The 25,900-nt window shown below is 50.1% G+C and overlaps 2 protein-coding genes across 5 annotated transcripts in view; both read left to right on the forward strand.

Annotated features, from left to right (window-relative positions):
* SLF2 (SMC5-SMC6 complex localization factor 2) overlaps positions 1–9,195 on the forward strand; it is a 46,316-nt gene extending 37,121 nt beyond the window's left edge. The window contains exons 19-20 of the mRNA XM_004579954.3: positions 3,335–3,403; positions 5,953–9,195. Of these exons, the coding sequence (XP_004580011.2) occupies positions 3,335–3,403; positions 5,953–5,988 (105 nt within the window). The 3' untranslated portion in view covers positions 5,989–9,195. The remainder of the gene's footprint in view (positions 1–3,334; positions 3,404–5,952) is intronic.
* A 4,359-nt stretch (positions 9,196–13,554) lies between these two features.
* Positions 13,555–25,403, forward strand: SEMA4G (semaphorin 4G). Of its 4 annotated transcripts, XR_009246545.1 has the most exons (17): positions 13,555–13,681; positions 13,816–14,021; positions 16,462–16,958; positions 17,065–17,213; positions 17,450–17,512; positions 19,315–19,413; positions 19,505–19,598; positions 19,744–19,857; positions 19,998–20,170; positions 20,262–20,431; positions 20,631–20,775; positions 20,896–21,118; positions 21,329–21,444; positions 21,559–21,719; positions 21,856–21,917; positions 23,515–24,571; positions 24,660–25,403. XR_009246545.1 is itself a non-coding variant. In XM_058671924.1 (16 exons), the coding sequence occupies exons 3-16, from the start codon at positions 16,835–16,837 to the stop codon at positions 24,345–24,347; spliced, it is 2,526 nt and encodes an 841-aa protein (XP_058527907.1). In that variant the 5' UTR covers positions 13,555–13,681; positions 13,816–14,021; positions 16,462–16,834; the 3' UTR covers positions 24,348–25,403. The 4 variants fall into 4 exon arrangements, 1 of the variants encoding a protein (XP_058527907.1); XR_009246547.1 differs by lacking the exon at positions 13,816–14,021; XM_058671924.1 differs by having other exon boundaries at positions 23,515–25,403.
* The last annotated feature ends 497 nt before the right edge of the window (positions 25,404–25,900 follow it).

Here is a 25,900-nt window from a genome sequence, read left to right on the forward strand (position 1 = left end):
AAATACACATTTGGGCCTGGCGGCATGGCCTAGCAGCTAAAGTCCTTGCCTTGAACGCGCCAGGATCCCATATGGGCACCAGTTCTAATTCCGGCAATCCCGCTTCCCATCCAGCTCCCTGCTTGTGGCCTGGGAAAGCAGTTGAGGACAGCCCAATGCTTTGAAACCCTGCACCCGTGTAGGAAACCTGGAAGAGGTTCCTGGTTCCTGGCTTTGGATAGGCGCACACCGGCCCGTTGCGGCTCACTTGGGGAGTGAATCATCGGACGGAAGATCTTCCTCTCTGTCTCTCCTCCACACTGTATATCTGACTTTACAACAACAAAATAAAGAAAGAAAGAAATCTTTTTTTTTTTTTTAAGATTTTATTTTTATTACAAAGTCAGATATACAGAGAAGAGGAGAGACAAAGAGGAAGATCTTCCGTCCCATGACTCACTCCCCATGTGATCGCAATGGCCAGTGGTGCTGTGCCGATCTGAAACCAGGAGCCAGGAACTTTTTCCAGGTCTCTCATGCGGGTGCAGGATCCCAAGGCTTTGCGCCGTCCTCCACTGCTTTCAGGCCACAAGCAGGGAGCTGGATGGGAAGTGGAGCTGCCGGGATTAGAACTGGCGCCCATATGGGATCCCGGTGCGTTCAGGGCGAGGACTTTAGCCGCTAGGCCACGCTGCCGGGTCCGAAAGAAAGAAATCTTAAAAAAAAAAAAAAAAAAAAAAGGTGAAAGGAAAGGGCCCAACACAACAGGCTATTGGCTAAGATCCTCGCCTTGCATGGGCCAAGATCCCATATGGACACCGGTTCATGTCCTGGCAGCTCCACTTCCCATCCAGCTCCCTGCTTGTGGCCTGGGAAAGCACTGGAGGACGGCCCAAAGCCTTGGGATCCTGCACCTGTGTGGAAGACTTGCAGGAAGCTCCTGGCTCCTGTCATCAGATTGGCTCAGCTCCAACCATTACAGCCACTTGGCCAGTTAACCAGTCAATGGAAGATCTTTCTCTCTGTCTCTGCTCTCCATAAAACCTGCCTTTCCAATAAAAAATAAATAATTTATTAAAAAGATTCATTTTAGGGGCCCGGCGGCGTGGTCTAGCAGCTAAAGTCCTCGCCTTGAACGCACCGGGATCCCATATGGGCGCCGGTTCTAATCCCGGCAGCTCCACTTCCCATCCAGCTCCCTGCTTGTGGCCTGGGAAGGCAGTCGAGGACGGCCCAATGCTTTGGGACCCTGCACCCGTGTGGGAGACCCGGAAGAGGTTCCTGGTCCCGGCATCGGATTGGCACGTACCGGCCCGTTGCAGCTCACTTGGGGAGTGAATCATCGGACGGAAGATCTTCCTCTCTGTCTCTCCTCCACACTGTATATCGGACTTTGTAGTAAAACAAATAAATCTTAAAAAAAAAAAAGATTCATTTTATTTTTATTGCAAAGTCAGATATACAGAGAGGAGGAGAGATAGAGAGGGAGATCTTCTTTCTATCCGATGATTAACCCCCCAAGTGACCACTGTGGCCGGTGCTGCACTGATCCAAGGCCAGGATCCAGAAACTTCATTCAGATCTCCCACAGGGGTGCAGGGACCCAAGACCTTGGGCTGTCCTTGGCTGCTTTCCCAGGCCACAAGAAGGGAGCAGGATGGGAAGTGGACCTGCCGGGATTAGAACTGGCACCTGTATGGGATCCTGGCGCGCTCAAGGTGAGGACTTTAGCCGCTAGGCCACTGCGCCAGGCCCAAAACAAATATTTTTAAAAAGAAAGAAAATGAAAGGAAAAGTCTCAATGCAAATACATCTTTCTTTGTTTTGTGGTTTTAGTTGTATTTATCTTTCTATTTGAAAGGTAGATTTACAGAAAGGAGAGACATAGAGAGGTCTTACTGGTTCACTTCCCAAATGGCCACAATGGGCAGAGCTGAGCTGACTTGAAGCTGGGAGCCAGGAACTTCTCCCAGGTCTCCCACATAGGTGCAGGGGTCCAAACATTTGGTCCATTTTTCTCTACTTTCCCAGGCCAGGGAAAGTAGGCAGGGAGCTGGATCGGAAGTGGAGCAGCCAGGACTTGAATCGGTGCCCATATGAGATGCTGGTACTGCGAACATAGAATTAGCCCACTGAGCTATTGCACCAGCCCCAGCTTGTTTTTTTCTTAAAGGTTTTACATTCTCAAAAAAATAATAGAAAAGCCAAATATATGAGGCTGGAGTAGGGAAACCTCCTTAGTATAAATTAGATATGAAAAGAACTAGTTTTTCCTGAAACATTAAAATGAATCAATAATTCTGAACAACTTTTTTTTAAGTCTCTATTTTGGCTTTTGTAATACCCAGCTGATACTTCGTGACTCTTATGTTTGCATAGTCAGTGAATGTAAAACTCAACTTTGTAACTTAATATCTTAACATAGATTAGTTATAAACATTAATCATTGGCACAATGCCTATTTGCATTTGGCATATGTATGTATCTACGCACATCTTAGCCAGTGGATGGAAGGCCTCTATCTCTCCCTCTGTAATTCTACCTTTCAAATAATAAATCTTTGAAAGAAAATGTATTCTTTTGAAGGCAGGGAATGTTCTTCTGGATGATCTTTAACAGCTATCAGGAAAATTGAGTTCTAAGCAGTCAGTATTTTAGATGATGATGATAGAGGAAAGTTTCATTAATTGCTGTTATTTGAAAGCCCCTCCAGAGACCCCAGCGCGATAGTGTAACACTTAAGTCCTCACCTGGAATGCACCAGGATCCCATATGGGTGCTGGTTCTAATCCTGGCAGCTCCACTTCCAATCCTGCTCCTTGCTTGTGGCCTGGGAAAGGAGTCAAGGACGGCCCAGAGCATTGGGACCCTGCACCCATGTGGGAGACCTGGGAGAAGTTCCTGGTTCCTGGCTTCAGATCGGCACAGAACTGGCCATTGCGCTCACTTGGGGAGTGAATCATGGGATGGAAGATCTTCCTCTTTGTATCACCTCCTCTCTGTATATCTGAATTTCCAATAAAAATAAAATAAATCTTTAAAAAAAAAAAAGTTCCTGGCTTCTGATTGGCGCAACACCGGCCATTGCGGCCACATGGGGAGTGAATCATCAGACGGAAGATCTTCCTCTCTGTCTCTCCTCTCTGTATATCTGCCTTTCCAATAAAAATAAATAAATCTTTAAAATAAATATGAAAGCCCCTTCAAATGATAAATGATGTGTTTTCTCTTTCCTGACAAAAGCCAAATTGAATGTGGGCCTGTCACAGCTCTCAGATTTTCTGAATGCAGTGTTACATTGATGATGATGGAAATGTTTTGATCTGATCCCTTTCCCCTTTTTGATATTTTTAAGGTGAAAGACTTGGTTGCCAGAATACATGGAAAATGGCAGGAAATAATCCAGAACTGCCGGCCTATTCAGGTGTCATTAAGTTCTTTTATTTATTCTTAATAGTTTTGATAATGATACTCTTTGCACTGTTTGAAACTAAGTTTAACAGGACACTTGCTTCTAGTTTTAAGATGAACCGGAAATGCCAGCATAAGGTACATATATCGTTTGTTTTTCAGTTTTGTTTGCTTTGTTTCCAGAAGTGACTGAATACAATTTAAAATGTTACATTTCATCAGGTGGAGGTTATTTATGGGAAATACTCCTCTTAAAAGCACTATTAAGATATAATTAAATAATATCATACTTTTCACCCAGTTAAAGTATATAGTAATTTTGAATATAATCAGAGTTGTGAATGCCATCACATTTAGAACATTATGTCACCCAGAAAGAAGTCACATTTGCCCTCCTGATTCTCGCCAAGCCCTGGGCAAGCACTGTTCTCCTTGCTCTGTCTAGATTTGCCTAATCAAGATATTTCCTGTAACTGAGATGTACCTTTTATGACCAGCAGCTGTCATTTAATGTGATTGATAAGTGAATACATGTAATACATATGTGCTTTTCATTGTCAAAAAATATCTCATCATATGGCTATGTCACATTATCCATTTATTAGATAGATGTGTAAGTTTCCATGCTGGCTTTTACAAATAGTGCCTTCGTGAATATTTGAACACCAGTATTTATGTGAGTAAAAATTTTCCAATGAAAGTATTGAGCATACACTTGAGAGTGAAATTGCTGAATCATACGGTAATTGTGTTTTCTGTGTTTTAAGGAACTGACAGATGTATGAATATTATAATTTCTTCACATTGTTCTTAGCACGTACTGTGGTTTCAGTTTGCATTTTTTTACTGTTTAATGATACTAGATATCTTCTAATGTGCTAGTCGCTATTTGTAAGGCTTTGTATTGTAGTGTTTATAAACTCCAAGTTTTTTTTTTTAAGACATTTTATTTTTATTGCAAAGTCAGATACACAGAGAGGAGAGACAGAGAGGAAGATCTTCTGTCCCATGATTCACTCCCCAAGTAGCTGCGATGGCCAGAGCTGCACCAATCTGAAACCAGGAGCCTGGAGCCTCTTCCAGGTCTCCCACGAAGGTGCAGGGTTTCAAGGCCTTGTGCCGTCCTTGACTGCTTTCCCAGGAGCTGGATGGGAAGCAGAGCTGTCGAGATTAGAACTGGCTCCCTTATAGGATCCCAGTATATGCAAGGCAAGGACTTTAGCCACTAGGCTACCGCACCAGGCCCTCTCTAGGTTCTAATTACAAGTTCCTTATAAGGCAAATAATTAGCAAATGTTTGTTTCCCATTCTGTATGTTGTATTTTCATTGTCTTGATGGCATCATTTGTAGGCATCATTTATAGTACAAGTTTTTAGTTGTAATGGAATTCACTTTATCACCTTGTTTTTTGTTTTGTTTTGTTTTGTTTTTGTTTTATTTTTGTCAGTTACATCTTTGGTGTTACATCTAAGGAAGAACCTTTGCCTGAGAGGTATTTTTAACATATGCAGAATCAGTTTGCCATCCTGTTTACGAACCAGCTAGTGTGTGACTGTCTAAGATGATGCTTGCTACAGGCATCAAGTATGGACTTGCAGACATGCAGGTTCTGACTACTGAGGACGCACTTGGGACTTGTGGCACTGTGCATCTCTGACAAGTCCTCCAGCTGATGCCAGCATTGCTAGTCCAGTGACCCAGCTTTGAATAGCCAGGCCTTGGAAGTTGCCTCTGCATATAGCAAAATAACAGGGGCACTTAATATTAACTAGGAATCATAACCTCCCTATAACTCTTGCTGTGGGTGACCTTCACAAGATACACACATATAACCTTATAGAGGCTTCTTAGAGAAAGCACAAAATTATGTGTTATTTTCTTAGTTTCTATTGTCAATAGATGTTTTTAGGCTGATCATCTGTATTGAGATGGCGTCAAAACTGAAAAAAAAAACAATGACAAAACTTGGCACTGATCAGTTTAAAATTTTACTTAAGGGCCTAGCGCTGTGGCCTAGCAGCTAAAGTCCTCACCTTGCATGCACCAGGATTCCATAAGGGCACCAGTTCTAATTCCGGCAGCCCTACTTCCCATCCAGCTCCCTGCTTATGGCCTGGGAAAGCAGTTGAGGACGGCACAAAGCCTTGGAACCCTGCACCTGCGTGGGAGACTTGGAGGAGGCTACAGGCTCCTAGCTTCGGATTGGCTCAGCTCTGGCTGTTGTGGCCACTTGGGGAGTGAATCAACAAATGGAAGATCTTCCTCTCTGTGTATCTGAATTTGCAATAAAAATAAAATACATCTTTTAAAAAATGTATATATTTTTTAAATTATATTTACATGTGTTTAAGTGTACCCTGTTTGAGCAGGTGAGAAAAGCTTGCTGTACTTATTGGTTAATTGTTAACCACAAAATGTGAAGTTTTAGTCAGATTTTTAGAAGTATATAATATTGTATTACTTTCATTATCGAGGCCAGATTTGTCTGTTTATTAGTTTCATAAGGATTCATAAATCAATTAAATTTTCCTTTATCCTGTTTTCCTCCTTTCTTTTTCTAGGGGCAGCTTCATGACTTCTGGGTACCAGATTCCTAACAGGAGTTGTAGCAGCCAAAATGTGAACCAAGAGAAATTCAAAAGAGCCTTTCTGAAAGGAGTAGAAAGGATTGCTACAGAATCCAAAGGGATGCTACAAAAACGTACAGCACATGTGCCATATGAAAAGCTGGTAATGAAGAAACTGCCATTTCTGAAGCAGATATGAATTGGTTCTGCTTAATTTTTAAGGCAGCTGACCCTTTGGAAGAACAGTTCTATACGAAGAGGGTCAGTGTTGCAGTAAATAGTCACTTACCTAACCTGCCTTTAATAACTTCTCTTGTTATATTGGAAACCTGTCATCTCCTTTTAGATAGTATGGTAGCACTTGGATAATCACAGGAAATGTGGATGAAATGAATTTGAACCAACCTGAGTTGGACTCGAAAACCAAGATTAAGTACCAGTTGGGTTTAATTTTCCCACCTGGCTATTTCAGAATACAAGGGAAAGCGTAGACAAAGTTTAGTAATAAAATATAAATCTCTCCTGTAATTCTGGTAAATCGCAGAGAGGTTTGACTCCATGCATTTTATCCACTATTCAAGACTATAAATGATAGGTTTTTAAAATGCATTTAAACAGGCTGAAGCAGAAGTTTGGTATATTGTCAGATTCCTTTAAGGGAAAAAGTTACTCTATAAAGTAATGGCTGTTTTTATGCCAAAACATCCTTACCACATTTGTTTTATATTTCTTTTAAGTGCATATATATATTTTTTCCTAATACTGGTTAAATTTTAAATTTTGTTTTAGCATTCTGGCCCTTGCAAACCATATTACAGAAGTCTATATTGTAGATGTTTAAAAATCTGGGGAAGTTCAAAAAAAAAAAAAACTTTGTTCCATTGAGTATGTAATATTGGCAGAAACCTGGGCTAGGTAGTGTTTATTCTTTGGGATTGTGTGTGTGTGTGTGCGTGCATGCGTATGTGTGCAGTCGTGTGCTTGTGTCTTGGAATTGTTGCACTTGAATACCACAGCTGCTCTAAATTCTTAAACACTGGAAAGCCATCCTTTGGTTTCAATGGCGGTTGGTTAGAGGTGCACCTGGTCTTAGGCCAAGGGACCTTCAGAGCCTTTGGCTATAGCAGACTCTTCCCAGCCAACTGAAAACATTTCTCTTATTGACCACCCTTTTGAGGGGGATTTGTTGCCTGAAAGAATGCCACCTGTTGTTGCTGTTGTGTTGTTCTTTGAGTGTTGGCTGTGGTGCCCTGCTTTCTTGAGCATTCTCATGTCTCCAGGGGGCAAAGATCGTGGAGAAAGGAGGAGCCAGATCTGATGCTTATGATTTGAGAGGGGGAAAAATAAATTTTGAAAACTCACTTTCTACCTCTAAATTGAGGCTTAAGAGTAAAAAACTTTTTATCTTAAGTTTATCATTTAAAATAGTATCAGTAATTTTTGAGCTCATGTTAAGCATTGGGCAGTTAGAGATTTTATAGGGAAGACTAATGAAGTTTCCAAGAGCCCAGGCCCAACTAAAGAGGCTCCAAGAGTCAGCCCAACAAAAGATTTTTATTCTGTGCTGAGTTTACTGGTAAGAATATTATCTTGATACTACCTCTCAAGGGTATTGTTACAAAATGCCACTTAAGGTTAAATAGATAGATCCAAAGAGTTGTATTTGACAGTTGCTTGAAACTCTGGCATCTATCTGCCCAGCAATGGGAGCTTTCACGCTGTAATTTAAGACTTTGTAGATACATTATTTGTGTGTAATTTTGTAAGTGTTCATATTTTTCTCGTTTTGCATTGTGTAAAGTGTACAAAATCTCAAAGTATAAAATACTGCTTATATTGCTTATAATTACAGTGTGTAAATATTTTCTAATCCTGTACATTAATGGGGGACAAGTGGGTTATGCAGGTTTTTTTTTTTAAGTGACCCTTTTGTATTGCAGTTTCCAGAGGTAACTGCCCATCAGTTTAAAACCACTTTGATACATTTTTATTTAACAATTCCAGTAAGAAAAAAGAATCTATTTTTACTTGTCTTCATCAAAGAAAAATCTCCATCTGTCCCTTTAAAGCCAACGGCCAGACATCAGGTTAGGCCTTTGCATTTCTGACTTGCGGGTGGAAAGTTCCAGTCTCCAGGTCATAGTCCAGTCAGTATTTACATTTGAGTTCTCATGAAAATTACGTGATTCTCTGTTAGCACAAATAAGCCCATGTTTTTCCTCCCAAATCAAGTATTTTCCTTCTCCCTCTTGAGCCCCCATTTTTGTCTCCCTTCCGCTGTTGTTGCCCAGTGAATGGGACAATGGAGGGGGAGAAAATGTCCATTGCACAGAAAATGTCAGGCCCACTTTTAGGACTTGGCAAACAAAGCTTGCACTGAGCGGTTGTGTGTTTGGCAGTGTTACTGTGCCAAAATATCACCTTGTCTAATTTTTTGGAGCTGTATGTCAAGCTTATTACCCTTACTGCAAGCTAAAAATTAAGGTACTTGTGCTTATACTTTTGTATGTAACTGTTTGCCTTTTTGAAACTGCTTTTCTTGTATCCGAAAATAGAATTCTCTTAGTGATACCAAGTTAAGAGGCTCTTCATGCACAAAATGCATCTAGGAAGCAGCAGAGTGACAGCATTTGTCCATTTTCCATCAATCTCCTGATGGCACAGGTGCCTTTGTCACCTTTTTGAAGGCTGGCATTTTAGGTGCAAGTAGTATCTTCCTTTGAACTTTACAGAAATCTCCCCAGATTTAGAAGCTAGAAAACAGCATGTTGTCATCCAGGCTTTTGGGTTTTTTTTATCAAAACAAATAATAGTTGGTGGGAACTGGCCAGTAGTAATTATGTGTGGAATCTTTAAAGAAAGAATAATTCCAAACTTTAAAACCTAAACAACTGTAAATGCTCCGTGGATGAGGGTCTCAGTTGGGGAATTCGAGGCTGACAGTCCTGGTTTGTCTCCTGGGAGACAGTGGGGTCCAGGCGCTGGGTGTGTAGAGAGCCAGCATGATCTGTGGTGGTGATTTCTTACTCATCAGCAGTGTTGGTGCGCCTTCTCGTCCATGTGTTCATTTTCCCTGAGCAGTTCTATCAGCCATTTAATCCACCAGCGCGCTTCAACAGCCAGTAATTGCAGATTTCCTTCCTCGTTCCTTTTTTTTTTTAAGATTTTACACTACATCTTGTTGAAAGTCCTATGAATGTACGCGTGTGTTATTAAACTGCTTTTTCTCAGTTTGAACATGTGTTTGGTAATATTCGTTGGGAAGGGAGATGAGAAACTACTGGAATGTCTTACTCTTCTCTTACCCCATGCCCTAGTTCTAAAACAGATTTTCTTCTTTGTTCCTATTGCTGTTGATTCTCCGGTTTCCAGCTTATTGTCTTTTATTGCTGGAAAACATAAAGCCACAGTTGCACACAGCTCACTTTTACATAACCACTTAGTTTATTGTATACCTTGCAGTCAGAAATTGAGTATTCTCATTCTTACCTCATTTGCTATGTCAATTAGACACTGGTTAAGTGCCTGCTGCATGCTAGGCACTCTTTATTTTTACTTTTTAAGGGTTTTTTGTTTTGTTTTGTTTTTAAGATAGATTTACAAAGGGAGATGGAGAGACAGAAGGACTAGTCTTCCATCTACTGGTTAATTCCCCTAGTGACCAGAGCTGAACCAAATCCAAAGGAGCTTGGAGCTTCTTCCAGGTCTCCCACATAGGTGGAGCCACCCAAGGACCCATCTTTCACTGCTTTCCTAGGCACGTTAGCAGGGAGCTGGACTGGAAATGGAGCAACCAGGATTCAAATCAGCACTGTTAACGGGATGTTGGCATCACACACACACCACATTAACTTTGCCGTGGCGCCTGCCCCCAAAGCACTCTGTTAGGTTTCAACAGATTCATGGTGAATGAGAACACAGAGCTCATGTGAATCTACCTGTTTCTATCCAAAGTAAAATACCTTGTTGCTGAGGCAGCCCTAATGGGTAAAGTATTCTTGGGCTGAGTCCTTTGTTCTGAAGTCCCCAGTCAAGAGGAGGGCTTGGGGACACATCCACTCTCAGGCAGATATGGTCCTGGCCACACCATCCTTGAGGAGACACAGGTTGCCATCCGCTCAAAGGACAAAATGCTCAGCGCTCATGGAAGGGGTAGACACCATTGCCAGAGTCCTCAGCTTCCACAACCACATCGGTATTTGTCTCTTCTGACAGGCTGGTTAGGAGCAGATGACATGTGACACATTTTTCTCCAGCATTGGGATGGTGGAATGGGGCAACTCGGGCCAGGCACAAGCGGAGATGTTGCTATAAGTAGATAATGGAGAGCAGGCAGAATAGTCTTGAACAAGTTGAGAAAGCATAGTGCTGGGCCCAGCACAATAGAGTAGCGGTTAAAGTCCTCGCCTTGCACGCACCGGGATCCCATATGGGCACCGGTTCTAATCCCAGTGACCCCACTTCCCATCCAGCTCCTTGCCTGTGGCCTGGGAGAGCAGTCGAGGACAGCCCAAATCTTGGGACCCTGCATCGCGTGGGAGACTCGGAAGAGCTCCTGGCTTCAGATTGGCTCAGCTCTAGCCATAATGGCCATTTGGGGAGTGAACCATCGGACAGAAGATCTTCCTCTGTCTCTCCTCCTCTCTGTATATCCGCCTTTCCGATAAAAATAAATATTAAAAAAAAAAAGAAAGCATAGTGCTTAGCCTATAGCAAGAAACCAATAAATGCTAGCTGTTCCTAGTTAGCCCTAACCTGGTTCCGCAGATAACAAAACTTAAGCAGGCACTTTGGAATATACTGACATTTCTTCAGACACACAGAGTTCCAGAGGTTTCTCTGTTCACCTCTGTCTCTGCCAACAAATTAAAAATTTGGTTTTAGACTTTTTTTTTGAAACCCAGAATACTGAAGCTGAGAAAGCAGTGGTAGGTGGTGGTTTGCCAGCATTGCGGACAAGTCCTGACACTTCCTTTGCCTTGCCAGCCATTCCTCAGGCTGGAGTCAAGAGAGGGCAAACCGGAAGGGCCAGCTTTGGGTTGAGCTGGCTGGGAGGGAAACTTCAACAGGGAAAACTGGCTTCTGAGGCACAGTGGAGCAGCGAGACTGCAGCACTGGTGATGATCCATTGAGAACAAGCACTTCCACTTTCCAGCTAAAATAAAAACCACACCACCTGACATGCTGGGCAAGGCAGAGGTGGAGAGGGCACAACCCAGACAGAAATGCTGCACAATGAACAGGAAGCAGGAGAAGTCAGGTTTTCTCACCTCAGGTTCCAGTCCATGCCTTCCCCCTTCCCCTAAGATCTCAGCTACAGTGCAAAGGCTAGAGCCCCCAAACCCTGAACTATCGGAGGTTGCAATCTGGTGCCAAGTAGCCAGCAGTACTACCCTCAGCCACTCCCTGAGTGTTATGAGAAAATCAGTTTGCAAAAATGAAACCTGCTTGTGTTCTCTTTGCATGAAGTACAGCAGAGGTTTCCAAATAGGCTCTGCCTAGAGCCACCCTGAAAAGCAGCCAGATAGTGCCTTTACAGGGTGACAGACATCCTGCTCCAAGAATGACCTGCCAGGATCTCGGGCACAAGATCATAGCTGGCTTACAATTCACTTCTTGGTTTGACTTTCTGAATCTTTTCTGTTGCCAGTATTGTCCTCATAAATATTGTGACAGTTTGATTTGTAGAAAAGAGTATGTCAATGGGACTTCCTCTGACACCTTTGTGGAGGACAGCAGAGAGAAGTAGATTGTGTTTTGAATCTTTACTGTCAGAAGTAGCTGCCCAGTCACAGTTTAGCAAGTGCCATATTGGTAGTTGGCATGGACATGAGAAATTTTAGAAATGTGTGAGGTCCTCCATCTGCCAGCGGAGAAGGGCTTGCCTCAGAGGGTGGTCGGGTGAGATGCAGAGCCTGCCTTGACAGCTGACCTGCTGGTCACTCGTTCAGTACCTGAAGTCACTGGGGCCACTGGGCCCCTGCAGCTTGATGTCCTGGCTAGCACTGTGTAGCCATCAGTCAGCTACTCCAGCTCATTTTCCCACAGCAACTCTAGCTGGATCTTTCTCAGCCATGTCTGCTGGTCTTCCAGCTCAGACTTCCTTAGTCTGTCAGCTCATTCAGATTGGTATTGTCTTCCCAGCTGTTAACCCACTGTTGTGTTGTTTCCTGCTTGAAACCCTCTTGACTCATCAGCCTGAAAACATTCTCCATGCCCTTTCCCTACCAACCCTTCTGCCCCACCCCCCAGTACAAGTCTGTGTACAAAGTTGTACCGTGTTTGAAGGTTTATTTATTAATTTGAAAGAGAAAGATAAATATTTCAGTTGCTAGGGTCATTTCCCCAAACGTCTACAACAGCTGGGGGCAGGACCAGACTGAAGTCAGGAGCCAGACTTCATGTAAGCCTCCAGTGGGGGTAGCAGCAACCACCCAGGTACTTGAGCCACCACCTGCGGCTTCCCAGGAGCCTTAGCAGGGTGCCAGATCAGAAGCAAGGGAGCCATGACCTAAACCGACAGATCGAGGCATCTTCCCCAGCAGCGGTTCCACATTCGCCACAGTGCCGGCTCTAAACTTGGCCATGTCTGACTGGCAACGTCATCCCTTCAGGCTTAGTCTGCTTCCTTCTTAGATTTCCAATCTTGATTGTCCTTTCTGTGAACACAACAATGATTTTCAAAGCAGATTCCTTTAACCTCTCAGACCCTGCTGTGCCATCTATAAAATGGGGCTATTGATTCCTCAGGGTGGGATGAGGGTACAAGAAAAAGAAGCTGAGCAGAATGTATACAATGTAAGCATTTTTCCCAGGCTACTTGCCTCCCCCTCTACACACACACACAATTTGCAGAGTGCTGGAGGAGGTGGAAGTGTGATGTGGGCCCTGCTGTCTAGCAGCCTGCAGTCACACACGGCAGTCCAAACTACGAGATTGTATATGATAACGTGCCAACTTGTGTAAACTCTGGGGAATCCAGAGACGTGGCCCCCTCAGTTAAGGATGCTACTGAAATGCTGTTGTGATTCCTAGATTCATGCCTCAGTCAGTTACATACGTGGCCCTGGTCACTTTCTTGCTTCTCAGAACATAATGCTTCTCAAAACTTAATAGGTGGTGAGGAGGATCAACCACGGTCACAGCCAGAGCTCAGATTTCGTTCAGACCCTAATGCTGGGTTCCCTGTAACCCACTCACCTGAACAGTTAGGCTGCAGGAACCTTTCAGGTGGAAATCAAGATCCAGTCTTGCTCCTGCGCTGCCCAACGCGTGGTCTCCACCTGTAGCCCCACCCCCGCCTCGTCATCCTAGGCCGATGGCAGCAAGAAGTGAGGCGGTCAGAGAAAGACCCCGGAGCAGGCTTGTTAGAGGAGAGGAGCTTGGAGGGGCAGGTGGGTTCTGAACCTGTGGAGGGCGCTTCTGGCAGTGAGGCCACCACCAGAGGGCGTTGCCACAGCGGGAGGAGGCGGGACCCCCAGACGTCCAAGGGCTGGGTACGAGCCTCGCCCTCAGCCATCTCTATTGTGCTAGGGTGGGGGGCGCGGAAGCAGTGCCCTTCTCTGCGCCCCGCACTGCCGGTCCCGCCTTCCAAGCCCCCGCCCCCGGCTCCTCCTCCACCCCTGCCCCGCCTCCGGCCGCGGCCCCTTTCTCCCGCAGCTGTTGCCGTAAGGCGGAGGAGTCCAGCATCGCCGTCTCTATGGCCCCGGATCCCAGCGCGAAGGTGAGAGGAGGCAGGGAGTGCGGGCGGTGGTGGAACCGGGGGGTCGAGGCAGGGCCCGGGCCGGAGGCCAGGCAAGGCCTTCCCCACATCTATTCCACCCTCCCAACTGAGCCAGGCCTTTTCTCCCTGCCAAGTCCCCCGGCCCCGCATATCGGCTCTAAAGGGGCGCGGGCCAGGCCTCGGGCCGCGCTGGGCGCAGACCCCCCGCCGCGGAGCCGGTGGCCAGCGCGGGGCGGGGACCGGCGTGGCAAACAGCGTTGCCCGGGATCTGGGTCATGTCTCCCAGCGACAGCGGTATGGAAGGAGAGCCTGTCCTCGAGCTGCAGCAGTAGAAACTAAGGTTAGACCTGAAGGAGGGGGACAGCCGCGGGCCGCCTGGGGTTAATGGAGGAAGGGGATGGCGGGGGAGACGCCCTCTCAAGCAGGTGGACGTCTGGGATGAAGGTCGAGAGAGCGGGCCAATTTTCCATCGATCCTGTTTGGGGGGGTCTCTCTGCCCCAGGTCCCTTCACCCCAAGATATGAGAGAGAGAAGGCGGTCAGAGTTCACTGGGCTGGCCCTGGGGAGAAATCCGAACTATGGAGCTCCGGGTGAAGAGTGGGGTGTGAACTGGAGACCTTGAACCCGCTTTACCACTGGGGGAAAGGGATAGCATGCCTCGCCCCGCCCATCTAGCTCCACCCTCCCTCCCAACAGGTTAAATAGGGGCCCAGCCCGCCAGCCCAATTCCCACATCTAGAACTGCACAGGAGGGCTATGCTACCCATTTCACTCCATCTTCCCTTTGCTGAAACTAAAGACTACAACTGCCTGACTTGGTTATTCCCTCCCTCCATCACAGCATAGCCTGGGTTCATGTGCCCATGACATGTGAAAATCCTAGCTTGGAAGCCCCCCCCTCCTCTCCCTACCTCTTTTCCACTCCACCACCCTACACGCACACACACACTCCCTTGGAATCTGGCCTTAGAATTGGCACTTCCTGAAAGGGAGGCAGGGCCCTGCTCTGCATCTCACCCCAGTGGCCACTTGCTCCAAGCCTGCAGCAAGAGCAGACTGCTGTGTGCATGTGTGTTTTGGTTTCTGCATGCACATAATTGTGTTGGGGACTCCATCAGCATGTGAGTCCTGAACCATTTGTTCAACAGGTTTGGGTGTGTGTCTCTGTACACACAGGGGTAAGCTCAGGGCACTTCTGTTGAATAGATGTGTAGTCCTTCATATAAATATGCATGTATGACTTCATAGCCCTCTGTGTCAACCTTTGAGGCCATATGACCTGAGTATGTGTAGCTGTGTGTGGCCATGACCAACCCTGTGCACATGTGTGCACAAACCTACCTGTGTGTATATGTACAACTCTCCTGGGAACACATATGCTCACAACTCTCTTTGTGAGCTCATGTGTGTGTGCACCTGTGCGCATGCATGTCAACTTCCTCCATATCATGTGACTCATAAAGTAAACCTGTGGAAGAGTGCCATATGCTACACACTGAGTGGCACCTTGAATCAGGTGTGTGTTCCTTCTGCCCAATGCCAAGGACTGGTCCCTCCTGGTGATAGGGCTTCCCTCCACCCCCCACCTTCCATGCTAAGCAAATAGGAGGCCCCAAAAGTAAACAGGTGTGCCTCCCAGTGAGAGGTGGGGCATGGGCAGCTTGCCTGGATCCTCCTGCTGCCCTGGCCCCCTCGCCAGGAGCTGATGGCTTGGCTGTGGCCCGAGAACCCTTGTCTCTCCACTTACTCCTCTGCCTGCCCCTCTGGCATCTGCCTACCATAGTGCTGACCTTCACCTCTGCTCTTAAATGACTTCTCCAAATCCCTCTCATCCCTCTGGCCAGCTCCTGATCCCTCCTCTCCCTTCAAGGCCAAAGTGTTAATGTTTAACTTGGAAGGGAGAGGAGACGGCTTGTGACACTGCCTATGGGTGTCTAATGAGATGGCTCGGGTCAGGCCTCCTCCAGCCTTCAGGAGCTCTATCCAGAGGTCAAGAGGCCTGCCCCCTGCCAAGCCCCCGCGGGTTAGCTTCCAAGAGGGTCTTGGTGTGGTAGTGGTCTCCCAAGATGTATCCGGCGAGGCAGCTGAGAACTCAAGCTGTTGCTTACATCTCCATGAGTTGACTTTGCCCACATGCTGCTTTACAGGTGTGACATCTCCTGTGCAGACCCAGGTCCCCAGCCCTCTCCCCTCTCCCCAGCAGGGTCTATGAGTACCTGCTAGCAGGTAGAGGCACAAGCGCATGTCTTGCCAGAAGGTGCAGTACAGACTCGCATGGGCAGCGCAGAGATATGCAGAGGAATGCTGAGGAGGAGCCGTGTCTAATTAAGGAGAAATTCCAGAGGGAGTTCTCAGGCCAGCGAGACGAAAAAACAAAGGGAAAACAGGACCAAGTTAACAGAGGTCTGTTAACCACCTCTGCCGGGGCCTACCTGAAGGAGACACCCCCACAGGCAGTGAGCAAGGGCTCCCTGTAGACAGGAACAAGCTCAGAACCTCAGCTCACCCCAAAGCAGGACCCTTCCAACTGGCCCAGGGGACTCACGTTGCCTGGGTGTGGGAAGGAGGATGAGTTCCACCCCAGCCCCATGCGTCAGAGGAGAAAGCTGACCGGAAGGATGGAGTCCGGGTAGGCAGGCGTGGAAGCCCTGGGGACACCAGCTTCTACCTTTGAACCCACCCCCACCCCCGCCGAAGTCTGAGCTTTGCTGCCAGTCTTCCACCCATACACAGGTCCATTAGCTTCCCTTCCCCCTCTGTATGTTTTTTTTTTTCTTCAGAAAAGTGACCTTAGAGAACACACTGGCCCTGCTGTGGGAGTCAGGACAACCCCATCTGGAACCTATACAACTCTCCCCGGATGGAATCCGCATTTCCTGCAGACTGGCCTGTGACCTGTCCATCCCTCTGACCTCTTGGCTGGGATTCCATGGCCAGACCACCCTGTGACTCCATGTCCCCCCCATTCCAGGACCCCCCCTGGCCCCATGACTCTGTGACTTCCATGGCCTCATGACCCCTGACCTCCCATGTGACCTCCCTGAACTGTGATCCCCGTGACAGTCTTCCCTTCACCTCCACCCTCCCCTGCCCCCAGGGACTTGGGTCCTGGCTCCCCTGTGGGGTCCTGTTGGTCTGGGCCTCCTCAAGAAGATGTTGGGCACGCTCTGGCCCTTTGTTCTGAGCTTCCTCATATCACCTGCCATCTCTGGACCCTCAATGCGACGTCCATCCAGAGAACTGGATGCCACCCCTCGGATGACCATCCCCTATGAAGGTTAGATCCTCAGCCTTGATGGCAGTGGGAGCCAGAGCTGGGGGCAGGGAGGCAGGGAGGCAGGGAGGCAGCCCTGGAGCTGGGTTCTCTGTCCCACCCTCTGCAGAGCTCTCCGGGACCCGGCACTTCAAGGGCCAAGCCCAGAACTACTCCACACTGTTGCTGGAGGAGGCCTCGGGGAGGCTGCTGGTGGGAGCCCGTGGCGCCCTGTTCTCGCTCAGTGCCCAGGACATAGCAGATGGTGCTCACAAAGAGGTCAGCCTCTGGAACCTGGGTCACATCAGGGTCTGCAGCCTCAGTCAGCTTCCCTCAAACCCTATCAGCCTTCCATGGGCAGTGCTGCTTGGCACGGAACAGGCCTCCCTTGCACCCAAGGATCCTCCTGATGACCGCCCCCCCCGCACTGTCCCTGTTCCCTGGGGTCTTGGCACCTGGGCCTAGCTGTAACAGCTGGAGTCAGTGCGTCAGCCCACTCTTTCTATCCTCTCTAGATCCACTGGGAAGCCTCCCCAGAGATGCAAAATAAATGCCATCAGAAAGGGAAAAACAACCAGGTATGTGGTCTACCCTGTTCTCTGCCCCTTTCTTCCTCTTCTTCCTCATTTTTGGCTACTGGGCTTGGTGAGGTCCCAGATGGGGTGGTGCAGACCAGGTAACTACAGCAACCTTCAGTGCCTAGTTGAGGGGCCCCCTTTGACCCTTTAGAGACTTTCAAACTTTAATGTACACTTGAATCATTTTGGTATGCCCTAAAGGGAAGCCTGCAGGAGGGTGTGGAACTGTGTAGTTCTTAGGAGTTCCCAGGGGAAGCCAATGCCACTGGTGCCTGGAGCACACTGGGTGGCAAGACTTTAGGAAAACGTTTCCCAGAGAGAGTCCTGAGAAATGTTCATTTTCAAAGGAGGGATATTGATGGGAATATTGATCTGGCCCCAGACACTAGGTGGAAGGAAAACAGGGTGAGTCTGAAGGCAGAAAAAGCCATGGGGAGGTTGACAGCATCATATGGTTGAATGGAAGGAGCCTGAGCAGCTGGTAGAAGGGACAGAGGCTGGATGCTACAGCAGGTGGAGGAGAGGACTCTGTGGATCCAAACTCTCAGTGGCAGGAGGGGGAATCATTAACAAGGCAGAGAAGTAAAGAAAGCCGTAGGTTGGGGCATTTGAGGGACAGAGAAGGCCCAGGCTAGAGTGAAGTGAAAGAGGTCAGAGAAAGGGGCAGGCAGAGCCCAAGTGCGCAGCACCTGGGGACTCTGTACATGGCACTGGTGCTTTGCATTTGTTGGCAGGGAGCAAGAGTCTATTGACTGATACAGTATGAAGGGAAACTGCAAACCATTCTAACAATAGCTGACCTGGGAGACAGGGATGAATAGGAAACCCTTTGCTGACAACATATTCCTTTGTACTTTTAAAGCTGTTTTACAGATTTATTTACTTGAAAAGCAAAGTAGCAGAAAAGGATCTTCCATCTGCTGGTTCATTCCCCAAATGCCTGTAATAGCCAAGGCCGGGCCAGGCTGAAACCGAGAGTCAGGAATTGCATCTAGATGTCCCACTCTGGCAGGAACTTAAGTCCTTTAGCCATTACCCATTGCCTCCCAGGCAGGAAGCTTGATAGGAAACACAGGCTAACTGAGACTTGAACTAGATGGTCAAATATGGGAGCTTGGCATCCCAAGCAGTGGCTTGATTCATCATAATACCTGCCACATAGGTTTTGAAATTTATACTGCAGGCATGGACTCTATCCACTGAGTAGTTTTTATCAAGAGTGGCAGAGGGCTGTAAGGCTGTCAGGTGGCTGCTGCAGCTGAGGGAGGAGGCAGTGCAGAAGGTGAAATGGATCAAGGTACAAACCATTTAGGACAAATGAGTCATAGAGAGGGACTTGATTGTGGGGGCGAAGGAGAGAGAAGCACAGGATGACTCCTGGTTTCTGGACTCAACATTAGGATGAACAGAGGGGTGAGGTGGGACACACTGGATGAGCAGGTGTGGGAGGAGGTGAGTTTGAAGGGTCTGCAGCTGTCAGGTGGAGACAGAGCTGGGCCTGAGGAAGGATTGGGGAGGATCCCCCGGTAGGGAGGAGCAGGGGGCAGGAGCAGGAGTAGGAAGGAGCTCAAAGGAAGGGAGGGAAGCATTTCAGGGTGATTCAGGAAGCCCCCGGAGCTCCTGGACTAGGAGGTGGGGATTTTCAGGAGATGCAAGAGAGGCTGATAAAGCAGAGTAGGGTCCCCTGAGGAGTACAGGAGAAAAGTGGGCTGTGTCCCTGGGTAATAGCCATATTACAAAATATGGCAATAGCCATATTACAAAAATAGACTGATGGAGGCTTCCCCTACCTTGTCCCACAGACAGAGTGCTTCAACCATGTGCGATTCCTCCAGCGCCTCAATGCCACCCACCTTTATGTATGCGGGACACATGCCTTTCAGCCTCTTTGTGCAGCCATTGTGAGTATGCTTTCCTGGTCCAGACTTGGTCTGCAGCCCCTGTGTGTGCTCGGGCCCACTGACTGACAGCTGGCCCCTCACCCCTCCCTAGGATGCTGAGGCCTTCACCTTGCCAGCCAGTTTTGAGGAGGGGAAGGAGAAGTGTCCTTACGACCCTGCCCGTGGCTTCACAGGCCTCATCATTGGTGAGCAAGCAGGCCCTCCTTTCAGCCCCATGCCCCTGAGCTGCATCACAGTTCTTAGGACGAGGTTCTCAGCACTGAGACTTGCTGCCTGGGGTATCATATGCCCTGCTGTGTATACCATGTGCCTGGCACATCCCTGCTCTAGACGGAGGCCTCTACACCGCCACACGCTATGAATTCCGGAGCATTCCTGACATCCGCCGGAGTCGCCACCCACACTCACTCAGAACTGAGGAGGCGCCCATGCACTGGCTCAATGGTTAGGAGAATGAAGGGGAGGGACTATTTCATTTTTACCTCTTTGGCCAGCCTACCACCCCATCCCCATGGCTCCCAGTGAGGGGCAGAGGGGCACAATCCCAGCCAGTCTCATGATGCTCTGACCTGCCCGACCTGCAGATGCTGAGTTTGTGTTCTCTGTACTGGTGCGGGAAAGCGAGGCCAGCGCTGTGGGCGACGATGACAAGGTTTACTACTTCTTCACGGAGCGGACCGCTGAGGAGGCCTCCAGCAGCAGCTTCACTCAGAGCCGCAGTAACCACCGGGTGGCCCGTGTGGCCCGTGTGTGCAAGGTGGAAAAGGGCACAGATGGGGCTAGGGAATGAGGGGAGACAGAGAGGACTTCTGCTCCTGGCTCCTGACCCCGTGCCTTTGCCTCCCCAGGGAGACCTGGGTGGAAAGAAGATCCTGCAGAAGAAGTGGACGTCCTTCTTGAAGGCTCGCCTCATCTGCCACATCCCTCAGTATGAGACCCTGAGGGCCGTCTGCAGCCTGGATGCTGATGCCTCCACCCACACGCACTTCTACGCAGCCTTCATACTCACCACACAGTGGTCAGTGCCAGACTGGTGGGGAGGCGAGGGAGCTGGGACAGCACAGGCACTTTGAAAGAGGTCAAAGCAGATGAGACAGGACAGGTGTAGGGGGTGGGTAAGACTGGCGGGCTGACCTAGGACCAGAAGCCACTGAGGGCCATAGTCACCCCAGGCTCACTTGGGGTAACCCAGCCCCCTCCATATGTGTCATTCCTAGGAAGACCCTGGAGGCCTCAGCCATCTGCCGCTATGACCTGGCCGAGGTGCAGGCTGTCTTCGCGGGTCCTTACATGGAGTACCAGGATGGGGCCCGGCGCTGGGGCCGCTACGAGGGTGGAGTACCTGAGCCCCGGCCTGGCTCAGTGAGTGCCCAGGCTTGGGGCTAGTGCTAAGCCAGCAGAGGCCTGGGAGGGGCAGGAGGGGCAGACAGGAGGCAGGACCCTGGGGCTCACCTGCCCTTCCCCACCACACCCTTGTCCCAGTGTATCACAGATTCACTACGAAGCAAAGGCTACAACTCATCCCAAGACCTGCCATCCCTGGTCCTGGACTTCGTGAAGTTGCACCCCCTGATGGCTCGGCCCGTGGTACCCACGCGTGGCCGGCCCCTGCTGCTCAAACGCAATGTGCGCTACACACACCTCACAGCAATAGCCGTGATGACACCTACTGGCCCCACCTATGACCTGCTCTTTCTGGGCACAGGTGCTTCTGACCTGCATCCTCATTGTTGTTGACCTTGATGAGTAATGAAAACCAGCAATTCCTGCTGTGATTCCCCCAATCCCTGCTGCTGCGGACTAAGTCCTTGTCTCTGAACCTATGACTCCTGGGCTGTCTCCTCATGGTCCCTCCTGTGGGTGCAGGGAGCAAAGCCCCTCGTTACAGTCTGACCCTCTGCCTTCTCCATGTCAGCTGATGGCTGGATCCATAAAGCTGTGGTCCTTGGTTCTGGAATGCACATTATTGAGGAGATCCAAGTGCTCAGGGAGCCCCAGTCTGTGGAGAACCTGGTCATCTCTCCAATACAGGTAGCTCTTGATTATGGACCCTTAGTATGACCTGGGAAGCGGGAGGGAGCAAGGAGGCTGGGCAGAGGCTGGGAGAGGGGTCATTGCCAACTGGTTGTCCTCTCTGGCTCCCAGCACAGCCTCTATGTGGGGACCCCTAGTGGAGTCATTCAGCTTCCGCTGTCCAGCTGTTCCCGCTACCGTACCTGCTATGATTGCATCCTGGCCCGGGATCCCTACTGTGGCTGGGACCCCAGCAACCATGCCTGCACAGCAGCCACCGCCACAGCCAACAGGTCCCAGGGCTGCAAGGGTGGAGGAGGGATGCCTGCCAGGCAAGGGGCTGAGTAGGGGCTAGTTAATGCTGGCAAACTGGTGGACACTTGCTCTGGGGAGACTGAAGCCCAGTTCCCTCTAATCTTCCTTCTCCAGGACAGCACTGATACAGGATATCGAGAGAGGAAATCGAGGCTGTGAGGGCAGCATGGAGACAGGTGAGGGACATTTCAGGGTGTGGCCTCCTCCTTACTGCTAGTGTCCTCTGTGTGTCGTGTTTGTGTCTGAGTAGTTGTGTCCATGTGCTCCTGGCAAGGATGACCCAGTCCAGAGCCCAGCACCAGGTGCATAGAGGACATTCATTGCCCAAAGGAAATACAGGTAAGTAACAGGGTCAAGATGGGAAGTGTGTTACTTGTGGGTGTGCGTCTGTCCACACAAGCCAGGAGCACTGCTCCCAGCGGTGGGCGGGCAGCCAGGTAACTGATTATAAATATTAACAACAACTCAGAGGTTGAGGGGTGAGTTCAGCCAGGTTCAGGGAGGTCAGATGACCCAGCTGACACCTGAAAGAAGAACAAAAGTTCATAACCCTCGCCGAGTAGATTACCGTGTGCCAGCAGGGACCTACACACTTGCTCGCACCATCTCCAGGATTCATGCAGCATGCCTATGAGAGAGAGGTCATTGTTATCCCCATGTGGCACAAGCTCTCAGAGGCAGGGCTGCATTCAGTTACCAGCTCACTCTGCTATAGAGCCATAGAGGCAGAATTCAAACCTGACCCCAAGCAGGCTGATCCAAGTTTGCTGTACTGCCTTTGCACAAGTCAGCCAGGCAAGAGGAGGACAGTGTGGTCAGGGACACCACCCAGGCAGAAGGAACATCAGTCAAAGCCTGCCTGAGCCTGGGCCACAGAACAGGCTGGTGAAGTGGGGAGGGCCGTGTATTCACCAGACATTCAGTGAGAAGCAGGGGAAGATCTCTGAAGAGTTCTGGTCAGGGAGTGGCATGACCTGAGTTATGGGTTTTTCTCTTTAGTCTTTCTTTTCTTTCTTTCTTTTTTTTTTTACAGGTAGATAGACAGAGACAGAAATCTTTTAAATACCTGCAATAGCCAGGGCTGGGCCACCAAAACCAGGAGCTGCGATCCCAGGATGAACATCCGCAGAAAGCTCATGACCAGGCACTCTGAAATGGCAAGCAGACACTCAGACAGCAACTTTACCTGCCATGCCAAATACCCACACCCTGATTGGTGGTCTTAAAACATCATCCTCCTATCATGTGAAGAGCAGAATCCATAGGGGCCAGTGTGGACTGACCATGGTGGAAAGAGGCTTGGGCAGGTGTGAGACAGACTCTGGCAGCAGACTTTTGTGCGGGCTGGATAAAAGAGAAGGCCAGAGGAGACTTCCCAGCTTCTGACTGCAGCAGTGAAGTAGCTGGTGGTGCCATGGGTGGTGGGTGGGGGGCGTTCAAGGAAAGGACCTGATATGCCTGGCTTACATAAGGTAGCCACAGAGCTCGCATGGAGAGGCCCAGCAAATGGCAGATATTCAAGTCTGGACAGAGGTCCATGTTGCAGGTAGATTGGAAGGCAGTGGCAGATGGCAGGAAGTGAAAACCCAGGAGAGGCTGAGGGCACTGCCTGGCCTGGCAGGGTCCCCTGTGACTGTTGTGGGAGCATGAGTGCCTGGTCAGCTATCACAGGATTCCAGATCCTGTGCTGGATGCCAAGGACTTAGTAGTTACCGGGCTGATCTGCCATCTCCAATACCCTCTGACAGTGACCAGCTGCCTCCTTCCCCCCAGGGTCACCACCACCTCTGAAGATCCGTTCTGTGCTCCGGGGTGATGATGTCCTCTTGCCGTGTGACCAGCCATCCAACCTGGCCCGAGCCTTGTGGCTGCTCAACGGGAGCAAGGGCCTGAGCGATGGGCAATTTGGCTACCGTGTCGGGGTGGATGGACTGCTGGTGACGGACATACAGCCACAGCACAGCGGCAACTATGGCTGCTACGCCGAGGAAAATGGCCTGCGCACACTGCTGGCGTCCTACAGCCTCACTGTGCGGCCCGCCACCCCTTCCCCAGTGCCCCAAGTTCCTGCCACACCCAGGGCACAGCTGGCACCCGATGTCAGGCTGCTCTACGTGCTGGCCATCGCCACACTCGGTGGCCTCTGCCTTATCCTGGCCTTCTCCCTCCTGTATGTGGCCTGTCTGCAAGGAGGCAGAGGAGGGCGCCGGCGGAAGTACTCGCTGGGTCGGGCTGGACGGGCGGGGGGCTCTGCTGTGCAGTTGCAGACAGTCTCAGGCCAGTGTCCAGGAGAGGAAGATGAGGGCGACGATGACAGGGAAGGAGCTGGGGGCCTGGAGGGAGGCTGCCTCCAGATCATCCCCGGAGAAGGAGCACCGGCACCCCCGCCCCCACCCCCGCCCCCGCCGCCGGCAGAACTGACCAATGGACTGGCAGCCCTGCCCAGCCGGCTGCGAAGGATGAATGGCAATAACTACGTGCTCCTGAGGCAGAGCAACAACGGAGCGCCCGCTGGGCCCTGCTCCTTCGCAGAGGAGCTCAGCCGCATCCTGGAGAAGAGGAAGCACACGCAGCTCATCGAGCAGCTCGACGAGAGCTCCGTCTGAGCCCAGGCCCCCACGAGGCTTCTCCCAGCCGGCCTGTCTGCCCTGGGCCGGGCCGCTGTCTCCAAGACGCCCCTCTTCCCCAGTCTACTCTTCGGCAACATACTCTCCTCCCCCCAAGTTCCCAGGTCTCTGTTGGGCTGGCCCGTCACGCCCAGCCAAAGCCCCCTCGCAGTCTCCAAGCCCCTCACCTGTGAGCAGCCCAGGCCCACCAGTGCTCCTCCGAGGTAGGTGCTGCCCTGGGACCAGGTGCTCTAAACCCACACATTCGGGAGGAGAGGCCTCCTCCTCCCGTCCCATTCCTCTTTCTCCCAGGCAGGGCTCTGCAGGTCCAGATGGCCTCCCTGTCACCACCCCAAGCATGGCCCAGAGGCCAGACGAGACCTCAGCAGCCCCACCTGGGCCCCGAAGACTGATACACGCAAGAACGTCTATCAGCTGGGCTCCTGCGCCCCATCCCTGCTCCATCTTCTCCTGGTGCATTTCAGCCCTTCTTCTGGACTTGGGCTACCTTCCCAATTCCCACGTCCCCAGGCTCTGCCTGCCCTGTCGTGACCTCCATGGCTCGAGCTTGGGCACAGGCCCACTTAGGGGAGACTGCACCATCCCCCTTTCCTCGTCCTCTCCAGCGCCCTTGTTTGCCAGCCTCCTCTTGGTCCCACTCCAGTGACAGAGCTCCAGGTAGGCCCCTTCCCTCACGTGCACCTTCTGAGCCGCCCCTCGTTGCCTCGGACCCACGTTGGCCTGTCAGGTTTGGTCCGTGGACATTTCTGAGGGAGACCCTTCCCTGGGACGGGTGACCAACACTGCACTCAATGAGCCAGCCTCCCCTTTGGGGGAGCAAGCATTTTTTTCCCCCTGGCCCACAGCAGGCAGAGGAGAACTGAAGTCTCACCTGGCACATGAAGCCCGTTCTTGGAACTATGCAAAGGGTAGAGGCTGGGAGCTGGAATGCTCAGCCCCCATCCCCTGTCCTACCTCAACGGGGCACTTTCAGGGCTCAGGGGCCTCTGAAGTCTCCAGGCCTGTAAGGGACAGTCCAGTCCTGACAGCTCCCCCAGCCCCCTTGGGTGAGGATGACTGTTATTTTTGTAGCTGAGAACGTGGAATTCCACGCATTTTTACTGCCCTTCACCCACTCTCCCACCTCCACCCCACAATGAATGTATTTATTGTGAGATTGGCTACACTTCTGTAGGAATGCTCCCACTCATTGCCTAGGTGGGCGGAACAGGCATGAGACCTAATGGGGAGCCCTGGCTCAGCTCCTCCCCCCTGTGGGTTAATAAACACCCTCTGACCCCCTGGTGTCCAGTGTCTGCTTGGTCGGGAGGGGTGATTCTGCATCCATGCACCCAGGTTAAGCTCCATGGTTCATCCTGGCTATGCCGGGCAGGCACGCAGGACCTCTTATCACTAAGCCACATTAGTCCTTGGTCATTGTGATTATGGGATGACAGCCAAGAAAATTACAATGGTTCAGGAATTCATAGGGTTTGCAGGTTTTCATTTCCCACTTTTTCTTTTAATTCTCCCCCCAGACTTTATGCCTAGAA

The sequence above is a fragment of the Ochotona princeps genome, chromosome 13 (assembly GCF_030435755.1).
Source record: "Ochotona princeps isolate mOchPri1 chromosome 13, mOchPri1.hap1, whole genome shotgun sequence".
Classification (NCBI taxonomy): domain Eukaryota; kingdom Metazoa; phylum Chordata; class Mammalia; order Lagomorpha; family Ochotonidae; genus Ochotona; species Ochotona princeps.

What these genes read in the sequence shown, in the direction of transcription:
- SEMA4G (XM_058671924.1), top strand. Translation starts at nt 16,835, where the DNA reads ATGTTGGGCACGCTCTGGCCCTTTGTTCTGAGCTTCCTCATATCACCT. An exon ending in AGAAAGGGAAAAACAACCAG is followed by an intron (nt 17,513 to 19,314) that starts GTATGTGGTCTA and finishes CTTGTCCCACAG; the next exon opens with ACAGAGTGCTTCAACCATGT. An exon ending in TGAGGGCAGCATGGAGACAG is followed by an intron (nt 21,918 to 23,514) that starts GTGAGGGACATT and finishes CCTTCCCCCCAG; the next exon opens with GGTCACCACCACCTCTGAAG.